This window comes from Notamacropus eugenii, chromosome 1 (genome assembly GCF_028372415.1).
Source record: "Notamacropus eugenii isolate mMacEug1 chromosome 1, mMacEug1.pri_v2, whole genome shotgun sequence".
NCBI classification, from domain to species: Eukaryota; Metazoa; Chordata; class Mammalia; order Diprotodontia; family Macropodidae; genus Notamacropus; species Notamacropus eugenii.
Genome location: NC_092872.1, coordinates 154,303,340 through 154,327,970, shown reverse-complemented (window position 1 = coordinate 154,327,970; position 24,631 = coordinate 154,303,340). Strand labels below are relative to the sequence as shown.

At 38.1% G+C, this 24,631-nt stretch overlaps 1 protein-coding gene across 2 annotated transcripts in view; it reads right to left on the bottom strand.

Annotated features, from left to right (window-relative positions):
• ADAMTS17 (ADAM metallopeptidase with thrombospondin type 1 motif 17) overlaps nucleotides 1–24,631 on the bottom strand; it is a 489,795-nt gene that overhangs the window by 384,863 nt on the left and 80,301 nt on the right. For both annotated transcript variants that reach the window (XM_072616993.1, XM_072616988.1), the window contains exon 4: nucleotides 20,856–21,028. In XM_072616993.1, the coding sequence (XP_072473094.1) occupies nucleotides 20,856–21,028 (173 nt within the window). The remainder of the gene's footprint in view (nucleotides 1–20,855; nucleotides 21,029–24,631) is intronic.

Below are 24,631 nucleotides of genomic sequence, written 5' to 3'. Positions count from 1 at the left end.
CAACTCTAGTTACCAAAGTGATGCTTGTGGTCTATTTCATATGTTAATTTAATTAAATTTTTTCACTTTTACTCCAAATAGAACTTCTCTGGAACATATAATACTTCCATTTCCATCATAGTTGCAATAACACACACACACAATTCTCTATATAAAACAGATTATTTTCCAATTTGACTCCCCAAATCCTGGACTTGTGATGTCAATCTCACCTATTTGCCTATGCAATCTGCCTTTGAGCACAACTTTCCTAAATAAGAGCATACTGAAGAGGCACAGTATAGTTATAAAATCAACACAGATTGAACTTCTTTCATTTGTACAGCAACCACTTAGATCATATGGATCTTTGATATTAGGGTATAGATACACAGGCAAGAGATTTACTGTTCACAAGTAACTTGAATGCACAAGGACTGGAAATATGTGCATTAATGAAGTTTCAAGCACATGAAAATAGTTCATATAGCCTGATTACCACACTTTGAAATCTAACTGCAACAGTTACTATAAGCATTAACATTGAAAAGTTTTTGACGATCAAATTTTACACTTATAATTGGATACTTCAAAGGTCTATGATTTTATCAGTATGGGTATTTGCTCCATTGATGAATCCACATCCCTTCTATGCCTTACAGAAAACCACCTTTATAGGTATAGTCATTAGTATCACTGAATGTAGCTAGGGTGGTCTTTCATAGACGTACAAAGGTCTCTGAGGACCCATATAGTATGGAGGCAGTATTGTTCACCACGAAAATAACAAAAACAAATGAATCATCAAATATTTATCGAAAGTATACTTAATTAAATATTGTGTTCGTAACTTAGTACAAGATATTCTCCTGTTCTGACGTCGTTTGCTCCTGACCTCCACTTCTTGGATAAAGTCTCAACCCAACTACTTTTTTTCCTAAGAACCTTTCCTGTCTACCCAAGTATGAGGGTTTACTCCCTCCTGAAACTAACTTGCATTGACTTATCTGTTTGTATGTCCTCCAGTAAAATATAAACTTCTACAGGGCAGAGAGTACTTCTAATTTTCTTTTTGTGACTCCAGGAACTTGACCAGTGGCTAAACATATTTATCATTAATATTTGTTGACTAGAATTAGGAAGAAAAGCAGAACACTTCGAGACTTTAACATAATATAATTACTAAATGTTAAATTTGGATGATAAATTCTAAAGGAAATAGTTCCTGAAGAAAGCGATGTTTAATATAGTAGTCACAGAAGACTTCGTGGAGGAGGACTTGAACCTAGGCCTTGTGGAAAACAGATGGTTATTGTTCTTCATCTTCAAAGAGGACCAAAATCACATCAGCATGATAAAGTGAAATGTCAGTATGTCCGACTGGACTGATCAGATCAATACAAGCTCGAAATGCTCTACCACAGGTTGGGCACAGACAGTCCCTGTGAATATTTGGGGTGGATACCCCAAATTTGCACATTCTGTGTTTACTTTGTGCTGTCTCAATTCTGCTTTGCTCAAAGAGAGCACAGCACTCTTTCTGATGTGGGCACACCATGCTGAGCGATCCTGTGCCAGTGTCTCCCATGTTGCACAGTCAAATCCAAAGTTCTTGAGAGAGACCTTGAGAGTGTCCTTGTATCATTTCTTCTGGCCACCATGTGACCACCTGCCCTGTGTGAGTTCTCCATAAAATATTCTTTTCTCCATAAAAATAGTCAAATTTTGCATTCAAACAATGTGGCCAGCCCATAGGAGTTGTGCTCTCTGGAGCATAGTTTGAATACTTGGCAGTTCAACTCGAGCAAGGACTTCAGTGTCTAGTACCTTATCCTGCCAGGTGATCCTCAGGATCTTCCTAAGAGAGTTCAAATGAAAACAATTCAGTTTCTTGACATTGCGTTGGTTGACTGTCCATGTTTCACAAGCATGTAACAATGAGGTCAGCATAATGGCTCTGTACACCTTGAGTTTGGTAATCAGTCTAATACCACTTCTCTCCCAAAATTTTCTTCAAAGCCTCCCAAATACTGGGCTAGCTCTGGTAATACATTCATCAACCTCATTGTCAATGTGTACATCCCTGGAAAGTACACTACCAAGGTAAGGGAACTTATCCACAGCATTCAAAACTTCTCCATTTGTTGTAATTGATGGTTCCACATATGGATGGTGTGGTGGTGGCTGATGGAGCACCTGTGTTTTCTTGGTGTTAATTATTAGACCAAAATTAGCACAGGCAGCAAAGAATTGATCCAAACTTTGTTTCATGTCAGCTTCAGAGGCTGCATTGAGTGCACAATCATCTGCAAACAGAAACTCATGCACCAACACTCCCTCTACTTTGGTCTTGGCTTGTAGCCTTTTCCAATTAAAGAATTTACCATCGTTACAGTAGTTGATCTTGATGCTGTGTTCATCCTCATTGAAAGCATTTGACAGCATGGCTAAAAACATTATGCTAAAAAGCATGGGAGCAAGCACATGGCCTGTTTCACTTCATTGGTGACTGGGAAAGCACAAGAGCTTTATCCATTATCCAGAACCCGGGCAAACATGCCATCATGAAATTGACGTACAATATTGATGAACTTCTCTGGGCAAACCAATTTTGACATAATTTTCCATAAGCCCTCATGACTAACAGTGTCAAAGGCCTTGGTCAGATCTTCAAACTTTGTGTACAGACCTCTTTTCTGTTCCTGGCATTTCTCCTGGAGTTGTCAGGCAGCAGACACCATATTGACTGTTCCTTGGCCCTTTCTGAAGCCACACTGGCTCTCAGGTACATGCCCATCTTCCAGGTGAAGGATCAGCCTATTAAGGAGGACTCTAGCAAGAATTTTCCTAGTATTGACTAAGAGAGAGATCCCCCTGTGATTGTCACAGGACAATCTATTCCCTTTACCTTTATAGAGATGGACAATGCAGGCATCCTTGAACTCCTGGGGTATAACCTCCTCTTGCCATATAACCTGGAAAACTTCAGTCAGCTTTTGTATGAGCAGTGGTCCCCTTACCTTGTAAATCTCAGTTGGAATAGAATCAGTAACAGATGATTTGCCACATGAAAGGAGCCTAATGGCCCTCAAAACTTCTTCTTCAGTTGGAAGTTCAGCTAAGGAGGGATTGACTTCAACCTGAGGTAAATGATCAATGGCCTCAGCATTGATTGATGATGGTCTGTTGAGAACACTATGGAAATGTTCAGCCCATCTCTCTAGCATCATGTCCTTATCACTAATCAATGTAGCTCCATCAGCACTGAGTGGTTCTGATGCACCATAGGTTTTTGGTCCATAAATAGCTTTCAGGGAATCATAAAAGCATTTTGGATTGTTACTATTAGCATAAAACTGAATTTCATCTGCCTTCTTACTGAGCCAGGAATCTTGCATATCTCTTAGCTTTGCTTGTGCTTTGCTTTTGATAGAATTAAATGCTGCCTTCTTAGAGGTGGATGAACTATCCTGCTGATAAATCCTGTGGAGTTCTCATTTTTTCATTTAGCAGCTTCTGAGTTTCCCCATAATTTTCATCAAACCAGTCTTGGTGTTTCTGAGCGTTCTGACCCAGATGAGCAAATGCAGTGCTCATTACACCAAATCTCTGAGAGCTGCCCACTCCTTTTCTGCTCCACTGTTGCCAACTGTGTGTTGGCTCAACTTTCCCTCCAAGTCAGCAACAAACTGTTCACACTCAGAGAAGAGGTCTAATTTGTTGACATTAATTCTTCTGGTAGTCATTTTGCCTTGGGGGCAGTGCTTTTGATGAATGCAAATATTTAGCTTGGAAAGGATAAGTCTATGATCAGTCCAACACTCTGCATCACACATTGCCTTTGTCACTCTCACATCTTGCCTATCTCTTCTTACAATCACATAGCCTGTGAGATGCCAATGTTTGCTGTGAGGGTGCATTCATGAAGCTTTATTGCATTTAGGTAAATGGAAAACAGTGTTGGTGATGAGAAGATCATGTGATACACAAGTCTTCAGCAGTAAATGACCGGTACTTTTGCTGTTTCCAACTCCATTTCTCCCTAGGACTCCCTGAAAAGTCTGGTAGTCTGAGGATACTTTAGCATTAAAGTCACTCAGAATTATAAGCTTGTCCTCTTTTGGCACATTGACGATAAGGGTCTCCTCATAAAATTTTTCTTTGACTTCATCAGGGTTTGTCATGGTGGGAGCATAGGCACTGAAGATGGTGGCATGGTGTTTTCCTCCAAGTGGCAATCACGTTTTCATGAGCCCATCAGATAGCGTTTTCATAGATGGAGGAGATTAACTTTTCATCTGGAAGGAACAGAATAACAAAGGGCCCACAAGCAAGAATATACACTGTGTATTCCAATGAGGCCATCTGTTCTGGTGGAAAGAATACTGAATTTGTAGTCAGAATATCTAAGATTTGAGTGATACATCCTGCATAAAGGCATGGCATAAACTCTCTGGGCTTTCATTTCATTATCTATTTTGAAAATAGTAAGTCACGTCATCATTTCTCTGATGGCATGGTCTTCTTCAGCAATGAAGGATGAACACAACAACCTGTGGGTAGACCCAGCTGCCTGAATAGGGACCTAGCTAGCTGGGTAACTCAGCTCCTCCTCTCCTGTCTGTCCCCCCTTCTCCTTCATTCTCCTCTCCAAAGGAAGGTAAATGTGGATGGCCAGAAGATGCCCAGTTAACTTGGGTTTTACTGGCTGTATTTCCTCCCCTCCCCTCACGTACCCTCCCCTTCCCTTCCTTTTCCTTTCCTTAACTAGGCACCTGCCCAAGAACTGTCTTCTGGACCCTCCTTGCTTCAGAGTGATTATCAATAGTAACTGTTGCTGTTTCCCTCCCAGCCTGATGAATGGGTGTTACCTCACCTATCATCTACCTATATTACAATGTTCTGATAGTTCAAATGAGATTATGTCTACAAAAACATATTCTAAACAGTAAGCATTGTATTATGATAACTACAAGAGGCTTTTACAAGCAATTTTCTTTGGAAATAACAAATAAAGGGAAATGCAAAAAATATAAAACCTTATTGTATATTTTTAAGGAAGTTTTGACTCAGAATAACAGCTATGAAAGCTCTTTTCAGTCTCATACATGCATTACAATAATATAACAGACAACTACAGGGATAACTTTTACATCAAACTGCTGGACACTAATATCAAATGAGATCTTAAAAAGAAGTTTTCCAACAAGATAGAAGGTATCTTATGAAATGTCCAAACAAAAGAAGGAATCTCTACTAGTGAATCTCCAAATTGAGAAATCTAAAGGATCTCCTACAAATCCTGTTCCAGTTTTATTAGGTCCCAGAACACAAAACTTCCTTAATGAAATCTACTTTAATTCAAAAGAGGCTAATTTAACCATTCACACTAAAACAACCAAATGGATGAAAATGTGTTAAGTGGATGATAATATGAACAGGAAACTGTAAAACTGGCCCATCAATATGTACACCTTTGATAAGTGCTTCCCACCAAAAATGAAATGGGCCTGAAAAAAAAAAAGAAAGTATTATAGACAGAGTAAGCAAGGAGGTTAGAGGTCATCTGGGTCAACCTATTCATTTTGCAAATGAGAAAAACGAAGTTGAGAAGAGGAAAGAGACTTGCCCAGGGTGACACTAGTAGTAGATAGTAAAGCCAGGATTTAAATCCAGACCCTCTGTTTCAAAATTCAATGTCTTATTCTCTATACTATATTAAATTAGAAGACTTTTAGAAATTTATACTTCACTTTAATTCAAAATTTCCCAACATTGCAAAATTCCAACGTTTTAGTATCAGTATCTTCCTAAAAAGTATTTATCTCAAGAAATAAAATTATAAACAATACAAAGGACAACAGAAGGATACATAGTGGATATAAAGAGGCTACAACATGTAACCAATGACTACTTTGATGCAAGAAATAGCATAAAAAAGCATTTCCGAGGATTTGCATAATAAGAAAAAGAGGTGGATTGGTTAATTAGAAAAAGTGAGATAAAATATGAAGAGACTGAGTGAGCAACGTTGTACGTGATGTAATAAAAAAATAAGAGAAAGATATTTAGACTCTTGGAGGACTCCTTTCCAAAGGACTGGAGATTGTTGGAGAGCCTGGAGGAGAATAAGGACACTAACACGTTATTGGTGGAAGAGCAAACTGGTCTGTCCATTCTGCAAAGCAATTTGGAATAATACCACCAAAGTCACTAAATGGTGCATACCGTTTTACCCATTAATACCGTAGCTAGGTCAGTGGTCTAAAGAGATCAAAGAAAGCAGGAAAGGACTCATGTACAAAAATATTTATAGGAACTCTTTTCGTAATAGCAAAGAACTATTTTTTAGCTATTGAGGAACAGATAAATAAATTTGGTATATAAATTTAACTGAATATTGTGTTATAAGAAAATAAGATGGGGAGCAGCCAAGATGGCAGAGTAGAAAGACACAGATATGCTAGCTCCAAACCCACAGCCCATAAAATATCTGTAAAGAAGAACTCCCAACAAATTCTGGAGCAGCAGAAGCCACAGAACAACAGAGTGGAAGAGATTTCTGTTCCAGAGAGCCCTGAAAACCTGATGCGAAAGGTCCCTCGTGCCCCAGACCCTGAGCAGAGCCCAGCCCTGCCTTGGCTGCCCAGTGCCCAGGGGAACAGATCCGAGTGGGCTTCAGGGACAGAATCTCCAGTGGCCGCGCAGGTCCCTGCACCCACAGGTGACAAGGGTCGGTGAGAGAGTCTTTTGGGGTGGCTAACAGGGGAGTGGGGTGTCCCCATGGCTCAGGCCCCCTCGGGAGGCAGCAGCAGGGGAGGCGGCAGACAGGGGCTCCCAAAGCAGGGAGGAGCTCGACTCCATTGTTGAAGGTCTCTGCATAAACCCCCTGAGGGAACTGAGCCCCATGTGACAGCCCTGCCCCCACCTGAGCACCTGAACTTAATCTCACACTGAATAGCAGCCCCTCCCCCGCCCAAAGCCCTGAGGCTGGGAAGCAGCGTTTGAATCTCAGACCCCAAGCTCTGGCTGGACAGATCTGGAGGCGAGGTGGGGGTGGAAAGAAAGCTCAGAAGTCAAGTCACTGGCTGAGAAAATGCCCAGAAAAGGGGAAAAAAATAAGACCACAGAAGGTTACTTTCTTGGTGAACAGGTACTTCCTCCCTTCCTTTCTGATGAGGAAGAACAATGCTTACCATCAGAAAAAGACACAGAAGTCAAGGCTTCTGTATCCCACACGTCCAAAATAAATATACCATGGGCTCAGGCCATGGAAGAACTCAAAAAGGATTTTGAAAATCAAGTAAGAGAGGTGGAGGAAAAACTGGGAAGAGAAATGAGAGAGATGAAAGAAAAGCATGAAAAGCAGGTCAACACCTTGCTAAAGGAGACCCAAAAAAATGCTGAAGAAAATAACACCTTGAAAAATAGGCTAACTTAATTGACAAAAGAGGTTCAAAAAGCCAATGAGGAGAAGAATGCTTTCAAAAGCAGAATCAGCCAAATGGAAAAGGAGGTCCAAAAGCTCACTGAAGAAAATAGTTCTTTCAAAATTAGAATGGAACAGATGGAGGCTAATGACTTTATGAGAAACCAAGAAATCACAAAACAAAACCAAAAGAATGAAAAAATGGAAGATAATGTGAAATATCTCATTGGAAAAACAACTGATCTGGAAAATAGATCCAGGGCAGACAATTTAAAAATTATGGGACTACCTGAAAGCCATGATCAAAAAAAGAGCCCAGACACCATCTTTTATGAAATTATCAAGGAAAACTGCCCTGAGATTCTAGAACCAGAGGGCAAAATAAGTATTCAAGGAATCCACCAATCACCACTAGAAAGAGATCCAAAAAGAGAAACTCCTAGGAACATTGTGGCCAAATTCCAGAATTCCCAGGTCAAGGAGAAAATATTGCAAGCAGCTAGAAAGAAACAATTCAAGTATTGTGGAAATACAATCAGGACCACACAAGATCTAGCAGCTTCTACATTAAGGGATAGAAGGGCGTGGAATATGATATTCCAGAAGTCAAAAGAACTAGGACTAAAACCAAGAATCACTTACCCAGCAAAACTGAGTATAATACTTCAGGGGAAAAATTGGTCTTTCAATGAAATAGAGGATTTTCAAGCATTCTTGATGAAAAGACCAGAGCTGAAAAGAAAATTTGACTTTCAAACACAAGAATGAAGAGAAGCATGAAAAGGTAAACAGGAAAGAGAAGTTGCAAGGGACTTACTAAAGTTGAACTGTTTACATTCCTACAAGGAAAGACAATATTTGTAACTCTTGAAACTTTTCAGTATCTGGGTACTGGGTGGGATTACACACACACACATGCACACACACACACACACGCACACACACACACACAGAGACAGAGAGCACAGAGTGAATTGAATAGGATGGGATCATATCTTTAAAAAATGAAACTAAGCAGTGAGAGACAAATATATTGGGAGGAGAAAGGGAGAAATGCAATGGAGCAAATTATCTCTCATAAAAGAGGCAAGCAAAAGACTTTTTAGTGGAGGGAAAAAGAGGGGAGGTGAGAGAAAAACATGGTTTACTCTCATCACATTCCACTAAAGGAAGGAATAAAATGCACACTCATTTTGGTATGAAAACCTATCTTACAATACAGGAAAGTGAGGGAGAAGGGGATAAGCAGAGTGGGGGGGATGATGGAGGGGAGGGCAATGGGAGGAGGGAGTAATTTGAATCAACATTCTTGGGGAGGGACAGGATCAAAAGAGAGAATAGAAGCAATTGGGGGCAGGATAGGATGGAGGGAAATACAATTAGTCTTACACAACACGACTATTATGGAAGTCATTTGCAAAACTACACAGATATGGACTATATTGAATTGCTTGCCTTCCAAAGGGAGGGAGGGATGAAGAGAAGTTGAAACTCAAAGTTTGAGGATCAACTGTCGAGTACTGTTCTCGCTATTAGGAAATAAGAAATACAGGTAAAGGGGTATACAAAGCTATCTGGCCCTACAGGACAAAAGAGAAGATGGGGACAAGGGAAGGGAGGGATGGTAGAAGAGAAGGCAGATTGGTGATAGGGGCAATTAGAATGCTCGATGTTTTGGGGTGGGAGGAGGGGACAAATGGGGAGAAAATTTGGATCCTGGAATTTTGTGAAAATGAATGTTAAAAGTTAAATAAATTAATAATAAATTAATTAATTAATTAAAAAAATAAGATAAATTATCTTGTCTACCTCTTGACAAGTCAAAAAACATCTTTTAAGCTCCTACTATATGATAGTTACTATAGTCACTATCCTAAGCGCTGGGGAAACAAAAAGAGGCAAAAACAGCCCCTACCTTCAATGAGTTTACTATCTAATGACATGCAAACGTTTATGGATAAATAATATATAAAGAAGAATTTTAGCTTACACTTTAGGAAACCAAGGAAGCCAGGGATCAGGGATGAGGAAGAAGAGAATTCCAGAAATAGGGATAGCCAATGAAAATGTAGAGTCTGGAGGTGGCATGTCTAGTTCAAGGACTAGAGAGTTCTTGAATAAGGAGATTACTGAAAGAACACAGAAGTGACAGGAATAATTCCTGTGAATAATGAGAAGAGTTACCATTGAGTGGCAAAGTATGGGAAAGGGAGTAAGGTATAAGAAGACTGGAAATATAGAAAGAAGCCAGATTATGAAGGGCTTTAAAAGGTGAAAAGAGAGGTAATGGACTTAAGATGCTGAATGAAATGCAGATTTTCAGATATTGTCAATATGGGAATTTGTCTGACTTGATGTATTTCTTACAAGGCTTTTTGCTTTGTTCCAAAGAGGTGAGATAAAAAGACGAGGGAGGATAGAGAAAGGGTAGCAAAAAATAAAATAAAAGAATCAAAGAGGCATCTTTTTTTCTTTAAAGCAGAGAACAGAAAGATTAGGAAGAAGCAAAAATAAATATAGCAGCTTTAAGAGCTAAGACTAAATTTTGTATTTACTTAAAAAGAAAAACTAATTTTACATAATAGAAATGTGCAGCTTCATATACAATGTTGTTTTTCTGCTCTATTATGCATTTAGAAATGCTCATTTATTTGGCATTCATTAAGTTCAGAATAAAAATAAATTTTTAAAAAGGATACAGAAAAATGTAGACAAGAGAAGCTACAATCTCTTATCAGTGGAGAGAATACATATACCATTGAATCAGGAATAAACATTACAAAAATCAGTGACAGTGAAAAGATCTGCTCAGGAGATACACAAAGTTAATACTGAAATGGTAAGAAGTAAGATTCTATCGGTATGATGGGGCCAGATTATAGGAGGTCGTCAATGTTCTGTTTTGTTTTTAAAGGAATTTAGGCTTGAAAAAAAGTAAAATAAAGGGAACACTTCAGGCTGAAAGGCAGCATGAAAACATTTCTGGCCTTTGAGGGAAAATGCTTGAACTGAAATCTCAACTCCACATTTGCTTTCTATGTAACCCTTAGCAAGTTACACTCTTTCTAAGTTTGTTTCCTCATTGCATGCAAGAGATGAAAGAGCAAATAAATTAAGGGTTTAATGGGGGAGAGAAGGAATAGAGGTGGGGAGAAATATATATTTGGAAATGCCTATTTTTAAAAATTTTATTTATTTCATTCTGAACTTAAGAAATAAAACAAGCATTTCCATAACATAATAGACTAGGGGAAAAAAGATCATTGTACATGAAACTGAAAATTCATTATGTACAACTTGCCATTCCTTTTAAATATACAATAAAGTTATCATGTAACTTTCTTTTTTTCCCTTTTTCCCCCCAACCCAGAGATAGCTTCTATTAGACATAAACATTTATAAATACCATTAGACACAAATATATAGGTAAAACCATTCTATACATACTTCTATTTATCAGTTCTTTCTCTGGATGCAAATAGTGTCTTCCTTCATATGTCCTTTGCAGTTAATTTAGGTATTTATAATATCAGAATGACTCACTCACTCAAAGCTGTTCTTAAAACTATATTGTTATTACCATATACAATATTCTTGGCTCTGTTCATTTCTATGTTCATGCAAGCCTATTCATGTTTTTCTAAGATCGTCGATGTCATCATTTCTTACAGCAAGGTAATTCATATTCCATCAAAACCATATACCAAAACTTGGTCATCCATTCCCCAGTTGATGGGCATCCCCATAGTTTCCAGTTCTTTGTCGCCACAAAGGGAGAAGCTATAAATATTTTAAAACATGTAAGTTCTTTTTTGTTTTTTTCCTAATCATCTTGGGAAACAGACCTACTTGTAGTATTGTGGGGTCAAAGGGTATAGGCAGTTTAATAATCCTAGGGTGATAATTCCAGATTGCTCTATAAAAAGATTAGACCAAGGGAGTCAAGATGGTGGAGAAAGCAATAAACCACTGCAACTTGCCCATACTTACCTCTAAACAAATAATATAGAACCCCCAAATAAATCCTAGGACCGCAGAACCAGCAAAAAGATGGGGTGAAACAATGTTTTAGCCAAACAAACTTGGAGGATTGGCAAGAAAGGTCCTTGTCACTTGGGTGAAAAAGGAGCACCGCCCAGTATGGGAAGCATCCCAGCAAGCCAGCAGCAAGTCCCACCTTAGCAAACTAGCAGAAGATCCTGAGTCCCGGTGTGATGGAGCAGGTGAATGCCAATGCCAGAATCCCCCACATGCCTTAATACAGCCAGGGGAACTGTCAGACTCCAGCTCCTAGAACTACCCTGTGCTTCAGCGTAGCCCAGGGCAAACAAGTAGCCTCCAGAGGCCTGATCACCAAGTGCTTCCGTATATCCACTGGAAAATGCAAAAGCACCCCACTGAGCCTCAGCACACACCAGACACCACCACTGGGACTCCTGTTTAGCACCAGGTAAGCTGCCAGACACCTACAGCCTCCAGGAGCACAAGCCAACTACCCAACCCATTCTTGTAGTGCAGCACTAGACATGAGGGTCCCCCTAGAGCCTCAGGGCAGCATCAGCACAACACCAGGTAAACAGCCAGGGCCTGTAGTCCCTGGCACAAGAAGCCTCAGACAGTGTCTCTTCCATGCTGGGAGCAGTCATTTAACCCCTGCTTGCCTGAGTTTTCTCACATATAAAATTGGAGTAATAACAGAACCCAATTCCCAGAGTTGCTGTGAAGATAAAATGAGATCATACTTGTGAAGCACTTTGTAAAACTTCAAGTGCTATGTAAATGCCCTTATTTATTTTTGTCATTAATATTATTACTACAAGGGGAAAAAAGAAAATAAGGATGCAGTAAGGCCACGGTATATTTTTAAAAATCAGAAACTCATAGTTAATAGCAACAAAACTATATGCCGTTGTTGGTTTACTTGTTGTTTAAACTAGACCATTGATTAGGAAATGTAGCTTGGCGAAATGGAATAAGGACTAATATTGACCCCAAATATAGTCTTGAACTGATGATACACATTAAAAAAAAAAACATCAATTCATATTATAATGATGCTGGAGTAATAGATCAGGACTGAATTACAAAGTCTTGGAACGCAAAGGATCCTTAGGGATTGTGTAGTCTAACCTCCTAATCAACATAATTGATATTTTTTGAAATTGAAAGTGAAATTTGAAACAGAAAAATCAAAATTTTCTGACATCCCTCAATGGTACCTCTCCACTCTCTACTTAAACATTTTCTGAAATAAAGTAAGGCATCCTATTCTAATTTTTAACAGCTCTAAGAATTAGAAAGCTCTTCCTCAGATTGAGATTTTTTAAAATATATATATATATATATATATATATATATATATATATATATATATATATATATATATATATATATATATATATATATATATATATACAATTTACACTTATTGTTCTTAGTTTGGCTGTTTAAAAGAAGTGTGATTCTTTTTTTTAATGGCAGCCTCAAATTTTCTCCTCTCTAGACAAATATTATCACCAATTCTTTCAAATGTTTCTCATATGATATGACAATGAAAGCTTTCCCTCCTTTATCCCCACCCTCATCTTCTAAATACATAGACTATTTGGACATTGCTTTGGATATCATGTTGGCTTTGAAGTAAGATAGCTGTTTATATTTGCTTGCCTAAATTTTTGTTATTCTCTGAGTAGGCAGTTTGGCTATATTCCTCTTAAAATGCAGGTCTTGAAAACTGAACAAAATATTCTAGGTGTGCCAATAAAACAGAACTGTTACCTCCCTTTACTGAGATACTGAGATACTACGTATTCCTACCTAGACCTATCTCAATTTGCAATAGCTTTTAGCAGCTGCACCATGGTGATGATGGATTGAGCTTGCTGTCAACTGTAACCCCCTGTCTCCCCTTCACACAATCCTCAGTTAAGTCAGGTTTCCCATTGTGTAATTGTGGACTATCTGTTTTTAATCTAAATTCCTTTAAATTTCATGCTGGTAGCCTTGGGCAACCACTCTTGCCTACTGAGGATTTTTGGAATCTTAATTATGTCATCCACTTCTACTATCCCTGTGCCATATGTAAGGTTTGATAAACATGCTTTCTATACCTTCATTAAAATCACTGACGATTTCAAATGAACAGTCAACTACGGAGCCTTTGGGAAGGCTACTCTCTCCTTTTTTCTCTATTATGAACCAATTCAACTTTACATGGCGTTCTTCTTTTGAAACTCTGGAACCTTATAATGTTGTTGATGGTGCTGGGCCCTGGATGACTCCTACCATTCACTGCCTTTGCTTCTAGACTTATATTGTACACAGCTGGAGAAAATCTTACTTGGTCCACTACAAATTTATATTACATAATTTCAAGTGGGCCCTCACTGCTGCTAGGCAACCCTGTTATACCTTTCTTAGCAACTCTCTAGCCCACTCTCCAAAGCAGATCTTCCAAACCTTTTCATCCACCCTCAAATCTCCCATGCCTCCTCTTTCCCCACCTCTCAGATGAGAAACTCATCTCATACTTTACCAAAAAATTGAGGCCATTCATTACCCAGGAGTTACCTTTTCTCTCCTCTTCTACCCTCCATATCACTCAGATATCTTCTTAAACTATCTCATTTTTCACCCCTCTCTCATATAGTGTAGTGGATGGAGCACCAGTGCAGGAGTCAGGAGGACCTGAGTTCAAATCTCACCTCAGACACTTGACACTCACTAACCTTGTGATCTTGGGGAGGTCACTTAACCCCAACTGCCTCATCCTGGGTCATGTCCAGTCATCGTGATGAATATCTGGTCACTGGATTCAGATGGCTCTGGAGGAGAAGTGAGGCTGGTGACCTGCACAGCCCTCCCTCACTCAAAACAAAGTCAAGTGCAAGTCATGTCATTATTTCTCTGATGGCATGGTCTTCTTTGGCAGCGAAGGACAAACATACACATTACTTATCTTCATTCTCCTCCTGTGTAATGGCATATTCCCTGCTGCCTACAAAGCATGCCCATATCTCCCCATCCTCAAAAAAAAAAAATCCCTCACTTGATTCTTCCAGCCCCACTGTGTCATCCTATATTTCCTCTGTCCTTTGTTGCCAAATTCCTTGAAAAGACTATCTACAAGAGATGCCTCCATTTTCTCTCCTCTCTCTTCTTTGTGGTTGTTCAGTCATTTCAGTCATGTTCAGCTCTTCATGATCCCATTTGGGGTTTTCTTGACAAAGATACTAGAGCGGTTTGCCATTTCCTTCTTCAGCTCACTTTACAGATGAGGAAACTGGGGCAAAGAGGGTTAAATGACTTGCCCAGGGTCACACAGCTAAAAAGTTTCTGAGGTGAGATTTGAACTCAGGTTTTCCTGACTCCACACCCAGTGATCTATCCACTTTACCTTTTAAGTCTCTTTTTAGCCCCTTACAACTTAGCTTCCAATCTCAACACTGTACCAATACTTCTCTCTCCAAGTTACCAATGATCAATGTCTTCTACACCATGTTCATCATACCCTTTCTAGTGTGAATGTAATTTTCTTTGATATGACGCTGACTTGTGTGTTATATGATTTAATGACATGGAATTGGGCTAGCGGAGGTTTTTGAACAAAATTTAGTCTTCAGATCTTTCTGACCTCTCTATGGCTTTTGACCTGGGTGGTCACTATTGTCACCTTGACTCTCTAAGTTTTGAAAACACTTCTTATTTCTGATTTCTCTTCAATATGCCCCCCTCTCTCCTCATCAATTCACACTTGAACTACTGCAAGCCTGCTAGTAAGTCTGACTGCCTCAAGCCTCTCTCCACTCCAAGCTATGCAGTTTCCAAAGGGATTTTCCTAAGCATAGGTCTGACAATATCACCTCCCTATTCAAAAAATTCCAACGGTTCCCTATCACCTCTAGGATCCAATAAAAAATCCTCTGGAATTCAAAGCCCTTCAAAACATCCTCCACCTCCTTCCTCTCCCTCCTCCCACCTTTCTAGGCTTCCTACACATGACTACCTGTCATGTACTCTTTGGTCCAGAGACACTGGCCTCTCTCCTTCTTATTCCTAGAATAAGGCACATCACCTCTTGCTTTCAGGTATTATTTCTGTCTGTCCTCCATGCCTGGAATGCTTTCCTCCCTCATCTCCAGCTCCTGACTTCCCTAGATTCCTTCAAGTCCCAATTGACATATCATCTTCCACATGAAGCCCTTCCCAACCTCCCTTAATTCTAAGTGTCTTCCCTCTTTTAATTACTTCCTATTTTTCAGTACATAGTTTGTTTGCACATACTTGTCTGGCCATTGTCTCTCCCGTTAGGTTGTGAACTCCTTGAGGACAATGATCATCTTGTGCCTCTTTTTGTATCACCAGTGCTTAGCTCAGTGACTAGGACATAGCAGGCCTTTAATAAATGTTTATTGATTAACACTAGAGACTCTCCTCCAGCTGAACAATTTAATCATTAATCAATATTTTGAGCACCACTGTTAAACCAGGCAAGCAGAAAACAAACTTTTATTAAGCACTTTGTATGTTCCAGGCACTCTGTCAAGTACTCTAGATACAAACACAAGCAAAAAAAAAAGAAAAAAAAAAGCAGTCACTGACCTCGAGGAGCATAGAATGCTACATTCTAGCAGCAAAAGACAACATATAAAAGTAAGCTGAAAAGGCAAATGGGGGTCAAGAAGAGAGAAGGTAAATAACTGCTTGAGATCACAGTAGTGAAGTCTGGAAAGCCAGAAACATGGTAGAGAGAGAAACTTGGATGACCTACACCCATTCCCAAAATACGGGCCCCAAGAAGACAGAAACCACTGGGAGAAGGGGGCTGAGGGATATTCCAGGGTAAGAAGACCCCAGTCAATGAGGAAAATTCCAGGGTAGGAAGACAGCTGAGTCATGGTAGAAAAATTGTGAAATTATCTACTAAAACTCTATCTACTCCATTTTTTCTCCATTCTTATATCAAGAACTTCATTGTCAAATGCCGTACTAAAGTCAAAATACACTATGTCCTACCTTAACCAAATAACCCTATCAAAAAGGAAATAAGGTTAATTTTTCATTAATTGGTTTTGGTAAGGCCATTATGGATTCTAGTGATCACTGCTTTTCTGTATAAATGCTCACAAACTATCCATTTGAATAATATATTATAGATTTTATGAGTATTAATACATGAAGTTCACTTGGTAGTAGCTTATACATTCCACTACTGCCTAAATTTTGAAAATCAGGACATTTGACCCAACTTCAATCTTACAGAACATCTTCCATCATCCTTAATTTCTCAACTAATAAGTGACCAGTAGTGTTTCTGAAATCACATTGGCAGGGTCCCATTAAAGTATCTAGCCTGTGGTCTCAGACACTTGAAATGGATAGGTACTCTCATATTAAATTCTGACCTATCTTGGATTCTAGTTTCTTCTTTACCATGTTTATCATATCCTTTTCTAAGGTGGATGTGCTTTTCCTTCATAGAGAAGACAAAAGAAAAAAGGGACGTTGACTTGTGTGTTATATGTTATAGTGGCATGACATACGAGCCGGCTAAGGTTTTTTAACAAAATTTGGTCTCTCAAAAATAAAAATAATACCATAATCCTGATGTTTCCAAATTTTCTAACTTTTCAAAAGGCTTATTAACCATGAATCAACTGGTGAATCAGATTAAATATATAGAGTCATATATAATAAAATGTTAGGCATCCAGCCCTTTGTAAATAACAACAGTTTGCATTTTTAAAATAACAATAATTGGTATTTATATAGTGTCTACTATGTGCCAGGACCTGTGCTAAGAGCTTTAAAAATATTGTTTTAGTTGATCCACACAACAACCCTGAAAGGTAAATGGTATTATTATCTCTATACAGGTGAGGAAACTGAGGAAAAGAGAGGTTAAGTGACTTGCCCAAGGTCATACAACTAGTGTCTGAGGCTAGATTTAAACTTAGGTCTTCCTAACTTCCGGCCCAGCACCATATCAACTGCATCCCCTAACTGTATAGCTGGTAATAAGGCATTTTTCTCACAACCACTCTCTAAGATAAATAGTTTATATCCATTATTATCTCTGTTTTATAGAGCACAGTATGCCAGTTTACCAAGTTATCATTTAACGTGCTTTCTATTGCATTCCTGGCTAAAACTGGTTCAAATTATGATAGCCATAAAATACAATGAAAATAGAGATATAAAGCCAGATAGTAAATTTCATCAGCTTTAATTGATGACAGTTTCATAAAAAGAAAAATGAAAAGTTGATCTACTTTTAACATAACATTAAATATACTTGTATTTCAACATAAGAGGAAAGTTCTTCCTCCTTTTTTCTTACCTTCATTCTCTGAGTACATAGAAAGTGTGGAGATTGTGCTGGAGACCATATTTACTTTGAAGTAAGATAGCTGTTTACATTAGCTTTCCACAAAATGCATTTGGAAATGTGCTACCATCTACTACCAGAGGCATAAAAATCCAAAGAGAAAACCACTCTTATTCCTGAAAGCCCACATGAAACATTTTGTCTTTTGGATGACATTCAAGGGATCACTGCTTCATGTTTATGCTTGTTGCTTCAAGAGAATTCTGCCCTAATGACAAGATTCTTGGGCACAGCTGCTAAGAAACTATTATCACTCTTTTATTTCTTAGTTTAAAAGATTATTTTTAAAATGTCAAGTATAATATTTTCCCAACCTCCCAACAAGAATCCTTAAAAATGGAATTCTTTCATTTCACTAAACGAGTTGACAAAAAATATGGGTTTTTATTAAACTTCAATGACTATAGATAAAAAATACTTACAAAAATACCATTATCAGAAAGTAAATATTTTTCATGTTTATTGTAAAAATTAAGGAACACAGTCTTCTTCATTTTTCCCTAGTCCAGAAAACCCCAAAACCTCAGATGTAAGTGATTTGTCATTATAATAAATTTCATTAATATATTAAGTATCTGTGATTTCATGTGAGAGCTCCCTCCATAGAAGATAACAACCCATTTCTAACACAGTAAATAGTTATTACTAAGGCTGAGGAGGCTGAATGGTTAAATGACTTGTCCACGGTCACAAAATTAGTAAGCATCAAAGGTAGGAGGCATGAAAATGTTGGTTTTTCTTTATCCTGTTAATCATCAAAACACATTTTTCTTATAGGTTATCACCAGGTTTCATCTCAGTCTCATGCCTATAACTCAATCTATCTCCGATTTAATTAGTAAAGATGATCTGGAAACTCTATAGAAGAGGCTCCTAACCTGGTATACACAGATTTCAGGAAATCCATGAACTTGGGTGATATAAAGTTACATTTATATTTCTGTTAACCTCTAGCTGAAATTTGATATTCCTTTAGTTGTGAATTTTTAAACAATTATTCTCAAAAAGAATCCACAGTCTTCAATAAATGTTAAAAGGTCATGCTTGTATGTGTCCTAGGGTTTTTGTAAGAATCAAATAAAATAACTACTGCTATATGTGTTCCTGAAGCACTATATATCTCATGATGCAAAAAAGGTAATGAATTGCTACTCGAAAGCATTTTTTTCATAGCATTTTAAGGCAAACAGTGTTTAACTGAAGCCAATTTGTTGAAAGCAAATGGAAGAGCACTTAATCAGTGTTCATACCTTTATCAATTTCTCATATTTAGCCTTCAGGAACTCATAAAATCCTAAAATTTAGAAATGGAAGGAATTTTAGACATCACTTAGCTAAACTCCATTTTAGAGATGAGGAAATTGAGTCAGACAGGAGATAAGTGACTTGCCCAAAGCAGAGCTGGGACCCTGCTGCTGCTCACAGATAAAGACCAGTATGGGAAAACATCACCCCAGATCTTCCCTGCCTCTGCCTTTCACTTTAACAGTTAAGTCACTGCCCACCAAAAAAAAAGGGGAAAATTATATAAACAAATGTGATAGCCTTAATTATATGTTCTCATTGCTGTTTCCCTTACCATAATAACTGTTTATCCATTATACCTATGCCCTAGGACAACTTTAAAAATAGAATTAAGTAAGCACAGAAAATAAATTACCCACAAATGAAAGGGTCTAGAGAATTGCTACCTGCCATTAGTTTTTCTCTGGTATTACATTTGTGAAGAATCTTGCACTGGAATCCTATCATTAACCATACCACAGAGTTACACTTGAATTTGTGCAAGAAAACAGTGCTAAGCATCATTAAAGGCTGATGAGACCCTCATGGAATACAACTTTACGAGGAAGAGTCCCCTGAGGCCATCATACTGTACTGAACACCACTTTCTAAAAATAAGTAACTGGTTCAAGTTTATCTTACAACTTGAATTCTGCTTTAAAAGAAAAAAGAGCTCATCGTTCTCAAAAGTGAGCTATGCTCCACACAGTAACTCAATTGAAAGAACCCTGTCTTCAACGTGCTCCCCAATCAACCTTGACTTTAAATAACGCTAAGTTTAATACGTATGTGACCAAAGAAAACCTGATATTCATGAAAATCTCAATGTACATATCACAAAATAGAAGAGAATCTATATTGTATTGGGAAATAGTATGGTATATTGGAAAAAGTGACAGAGAGAGTTGGGAGAAACCTAATTTTGAATCCCAAATCTGAAATCTGCTCATCTGTGGCCTTGGGAAAGTTATTACCTTTCTGAGTCTCACTAAAACGAAGAGAATAATATACGTAGTGACTACTTCAGTGAGTTGCTGCAATTCTCAAAGTACTATTACTCACATTAGTGCTAAATTCATTGAACAAACCATCTATTTTTATAAATAACAAGCTCAATTCAGGTATTCAAACCATAATCCAGCTTACTTGTCTATGAATGAAGTTTCCTTTTTGTAGAATAGTGAAAGAAGTGAAGTTCACAAGTCAAGAGAGCTGCTATCTAGTTCCAATTCTATCATTTATCGACTTCAAGTCAAAAAAGAAGCCTAGATCCAAAGTTAAGAGATGAAAGAAATAGGTTAGAAGTTATAGAAATCAGATGGGCAGCCCTGTAGAGGCTAGGTCAAGGCCTGCAACAACTGCTGAGATTTCTCCCAAAAGAATGAGTTGCACCAACAGAGACTTTCTTTGCATAGAAAAGCTACCATGACTTCAACTTCTTCTTATATAAAATAAGAGGACTGGATTCTTCCACCTCTAAAATTTAGCTTCTAACTCCTCTCTTTGTTAACCTTCAGCTGGACTCACCAACAAAAACAGCAAAGATAAATTGTCCAGAAAGTTTGAGCTGGTACTGATACTGACAAGGGTCTCCAGCACTAAGGACCATGGACTGTCCCTCTTACAAATCCTGACTAAAAGGAGTGGAGATCTTTCAGAATACTCTGCATCCTCTGCTCCTTCCTTTAGCTTGGCAATGTAATATTGACATGAAGATGGAAACATTTCAAACACAAACCACTGGAACAAAGAAAAACTGTAACTCTAAGATCATACCATGTTCATCACAGTGAGGATGAATCTCTGTGCAGCTTCAGCACCATGATATCGGACCATATCAGCATCAGCCACAACCAGTGTTTCCACAGTATACTCATTGGTGAGTCTAATGGCATTCCTTCGCTCCCTCCAATCACTAGTGGTCTTGCTCTTCTTTGCCTTCTTCTTTTCTAGAAAAAAAGTAGATATTTAAGAGACTTTTTCAAAATTATCAGACAGACAAGTCTCTCTACAGAGATTTTTGTAATGCTACTTCCAAGGGAGATCATCTTTAGACTGACCTGACACAAAGTCAATCTTCAAAGCAATATAGCCAGGGAATAGTTAGTGCTACAACTCTATATGTTCAACTGAAAGGAGAGAAAGAACACACACTCATACACACACACACACACACACACACACACACACACACACAGTAAAGAAGAAAAATGAAAGTAAACTCCGATGGACTCACCATTTAAATGGAACTAACACATGGACAGCCTCATAATAAAAGCAGTTCTAGAAAGTGGAAATTGTGTCTACAATTCTAGAAAAACAATCTGTCTCCAGCAGTGGAACAAGTGATAGTGACAGATAGGTAAAAATAAAAAGGGGGGAGTAATGATCCAGGTGGAGAATAATTTAAAATTATTTAATGAAGACACTGAGTGACTGCTCAATGACACTCAACTTGCAAAATGTTCCTGAAAGGGTTCCTACAGCTGTTAATTTTGTCAATGGGCTTTTATAGTACAGAATACCGATAAGGAGGCACGACAACCAGACTAAAACAGCTATTCTGGGAAGGTCATATACCAGTATATGAAGTACCTTCAAAGAGAAAATGTAACAAAAATGTAATGAAATAATTATGCATATATAGCCTACTTAAGATGAAAGACTGAATTCTTCTTTTTCTTGTTTTCCTTTGCGACTGGATCTCCCTATCTTGCCTAGGTAAGAAATGCAGCAACCACTTAGAGCCCAATTCCACTACTGATATAAGCAGAGGAGATTTGACCAGCTTCATTTCTGACCACAGCTGGTTCACTGTGTCTTGGGTAGCCATAGAGCCCTCACTCCCAAGGACTGACCATATTGATGCTGGGTCTGGTAGACACTCAACTCTAGTAGACACAAGCAAACTTCAGCTCAGAACTCCCAAGCTCAAGTGATCCATCTACCTTAGCTTCCTGAGTAGCAAGGATTACAGGCATGCTCCACCATGCCCAGCTTGCTTTTTCCACAGGAGGGAAGAACCACTATTGAGTTAATAAATTGTCTCCCCTTTAAACCTGATGTTAACTTCAAGTTAACTGTTTATCTATCAGATTTTACTCTTATAATGGGCCAGTATTCATGGAGATCCATGAAAAAGCATGATTATCTATTAATGACATTTCTTTAATTCCACAAAACTGTTTGAATCTCCTAATTATCTCATTTAACATTAATCAGATTTAGCATTTTCCTAGAGAAACAGCTCTGATTATGGCATAAAGTATGATATGAGTTGGGATAACACTTCCCATTGCCAAAGACTCATTCTTATTTGTTACAGTATGACAGTAAAGGCCTAAGAACTCAAGGGAAGTCATGCCCATTTTCCCATCTTCTATAAAATAACCACCTTTTGTGTTCTTAAATCCAGGAAAGACTGTCTCCTTTAAGGACAGGTTTCCCCAAAATACTTGAGCCACTTATTAAAAAGTGGTACTACCCATAAAGTCTCTCAGTCAGAAATTCATCCATCTAGAAGAGACCTCAGCTATTTTTTTTCAGACTTTATACCAACCTCTTTTTCCCCAGATCATTCAGTTATCATGTATCTATCTGCACCTCTTATCATCCATCCTTGTTTCCAGCTCTACTCAATGTACTAGCTTTGATATATAGGATCTAGGCTCCTATTTGTACTTTCTCTCTCTCTGGCCTCAAATTGGATCTGTCAAGTATTAACCTCTTCTTTTCCTGATCTGCAAATAGCCAAACTTTTTTAAATTAAATTTTTAAAATTTAAAATTGCCCCCAGTCTACAGCAATTCTATATTCTACAAAGTTATTGCAGATACCTATTAATTAGTGTCCAACTTCCATCCTAGCAGGAAAGTCCTGGACCATACTCTGATCAAAACCAACTGTTTCTGTCTTACCTTAGATTTTTATGTCTTTGTTCCAGATCTAGGACAGCTAGGTGGTGCAGTGGATAGAGTGCTAGGAATGGGGTCAGGAAGATTTTTCTTCCTGAGTCCAAATCCGGCCTCAGACATTTACTGTGTGATGCTGGGCAAGTAACTTAACCCTATTTGCCTCAATTCCTCATCTGTAAAATGAGCTGGAGAAGGAAATGGCAAACCATTCTAGTATCTTTGCCAAGAAAACCCCAAATGGGGTCACAAAGAGTCGGACATGAATGAAAAATGACTCAACAAACAAAAAAAAATAGGCTACTTATCTGTAAGATGTTAAATGACTTGCCTGAGGTCACACAACAAATATATGTCAAAGGAATGATTTGAACTCTAGTTTTTCTGACATTGACATAAACAAACTAAAATTAGCCTTTGGAATTTAAGTCAATCAATCAACAAACATTTATTAAGTGGCTAATATGTTATAGGCTTTGGGCTAAGTTCTGGGGAAACAGACAAAAGTGAAACCATTAAAATAGAATGAAAATAGAAAGTTAGGACATGCAGTGGACAGAGTGCCCGAAGTCAGGAAGACCTCAGTTCAAATTTGATCCCAGATATTTACTGGCTTCATGACCCTGATCAAGTTAACCTCTGCTTACTTCACTTTTCTCATCTGAAAAATTTAATCCTATAATTAATAAGTGGGCTATGAGAAGATTGTGGTGATTTGTATTTTCTTTTTTTCTTTCTTTTTTTGTATTTTCTTTTTTGACTCAAAAAATTGTTTTAACACAGCAAAAAAGACACATCGTCTGATCAAAAGCATGAAGGGAAAATTTTTTTGCAAAATAAAGCAAATCCATAATAGGACTTCAGGGGCCTTAATATGTCTACCAACTAAATCAATCACTCAAGTCCCACGTGTCAATACCTGGAGACTGCATGGAGAAAAACACACATAAAAATGAGTTTGCCATTACCTTGGCATATACATGCTCTCATCAATCTCCTCAACTTGCCTTATTTCCAATGATTCTATCCAATTTTCCTCAAGTCATGCCCATTCCACCACCCTTCCATACTACTGTGACTATTATCTAAGGTGTCCATCTTAGAAGTTAGGGGGTGACGAGAACAGAGCTAGAAAGAGAATATTTTTTTAAAGCAAAAAGTATCTGGCAGACTATAAGATAAATCAGCACAGTCATAAACAAATGGCAGCAATTTCTACAAATTGTGACTTCATTCAACAAACATGAATTATCAAACATAAGGCAGTCTCTGTCCTTGAGTGGCAGGGGAAAAGGTCCGTGAGACGGATGCACAGATGAACATACTAATTAAAATGTGATAACTGGCCAACGGAGCACAAAGGGATACAAAATTCTGGGGGGTCTTTTTCAGCCACATTTGCAAGTATGAATGATGATCAGAGTCATTGATATAATCCTTGAGCATAAAGGAAGTCAATATATAGGCTATGTCCCAAATCAGGCTGTGTGACCTAACACAGGGTCTCCATGATTTAACAAATCAAGTTTGGAAGGAATAGAAAATTTCTACTGAATAGTAAAGACAATTTTTTTTCTGCCTGGGGCTCTGTATGTTGATTGGTGGTTGTCTTAGTCACACAATAAAACTCTTGGAGATTCT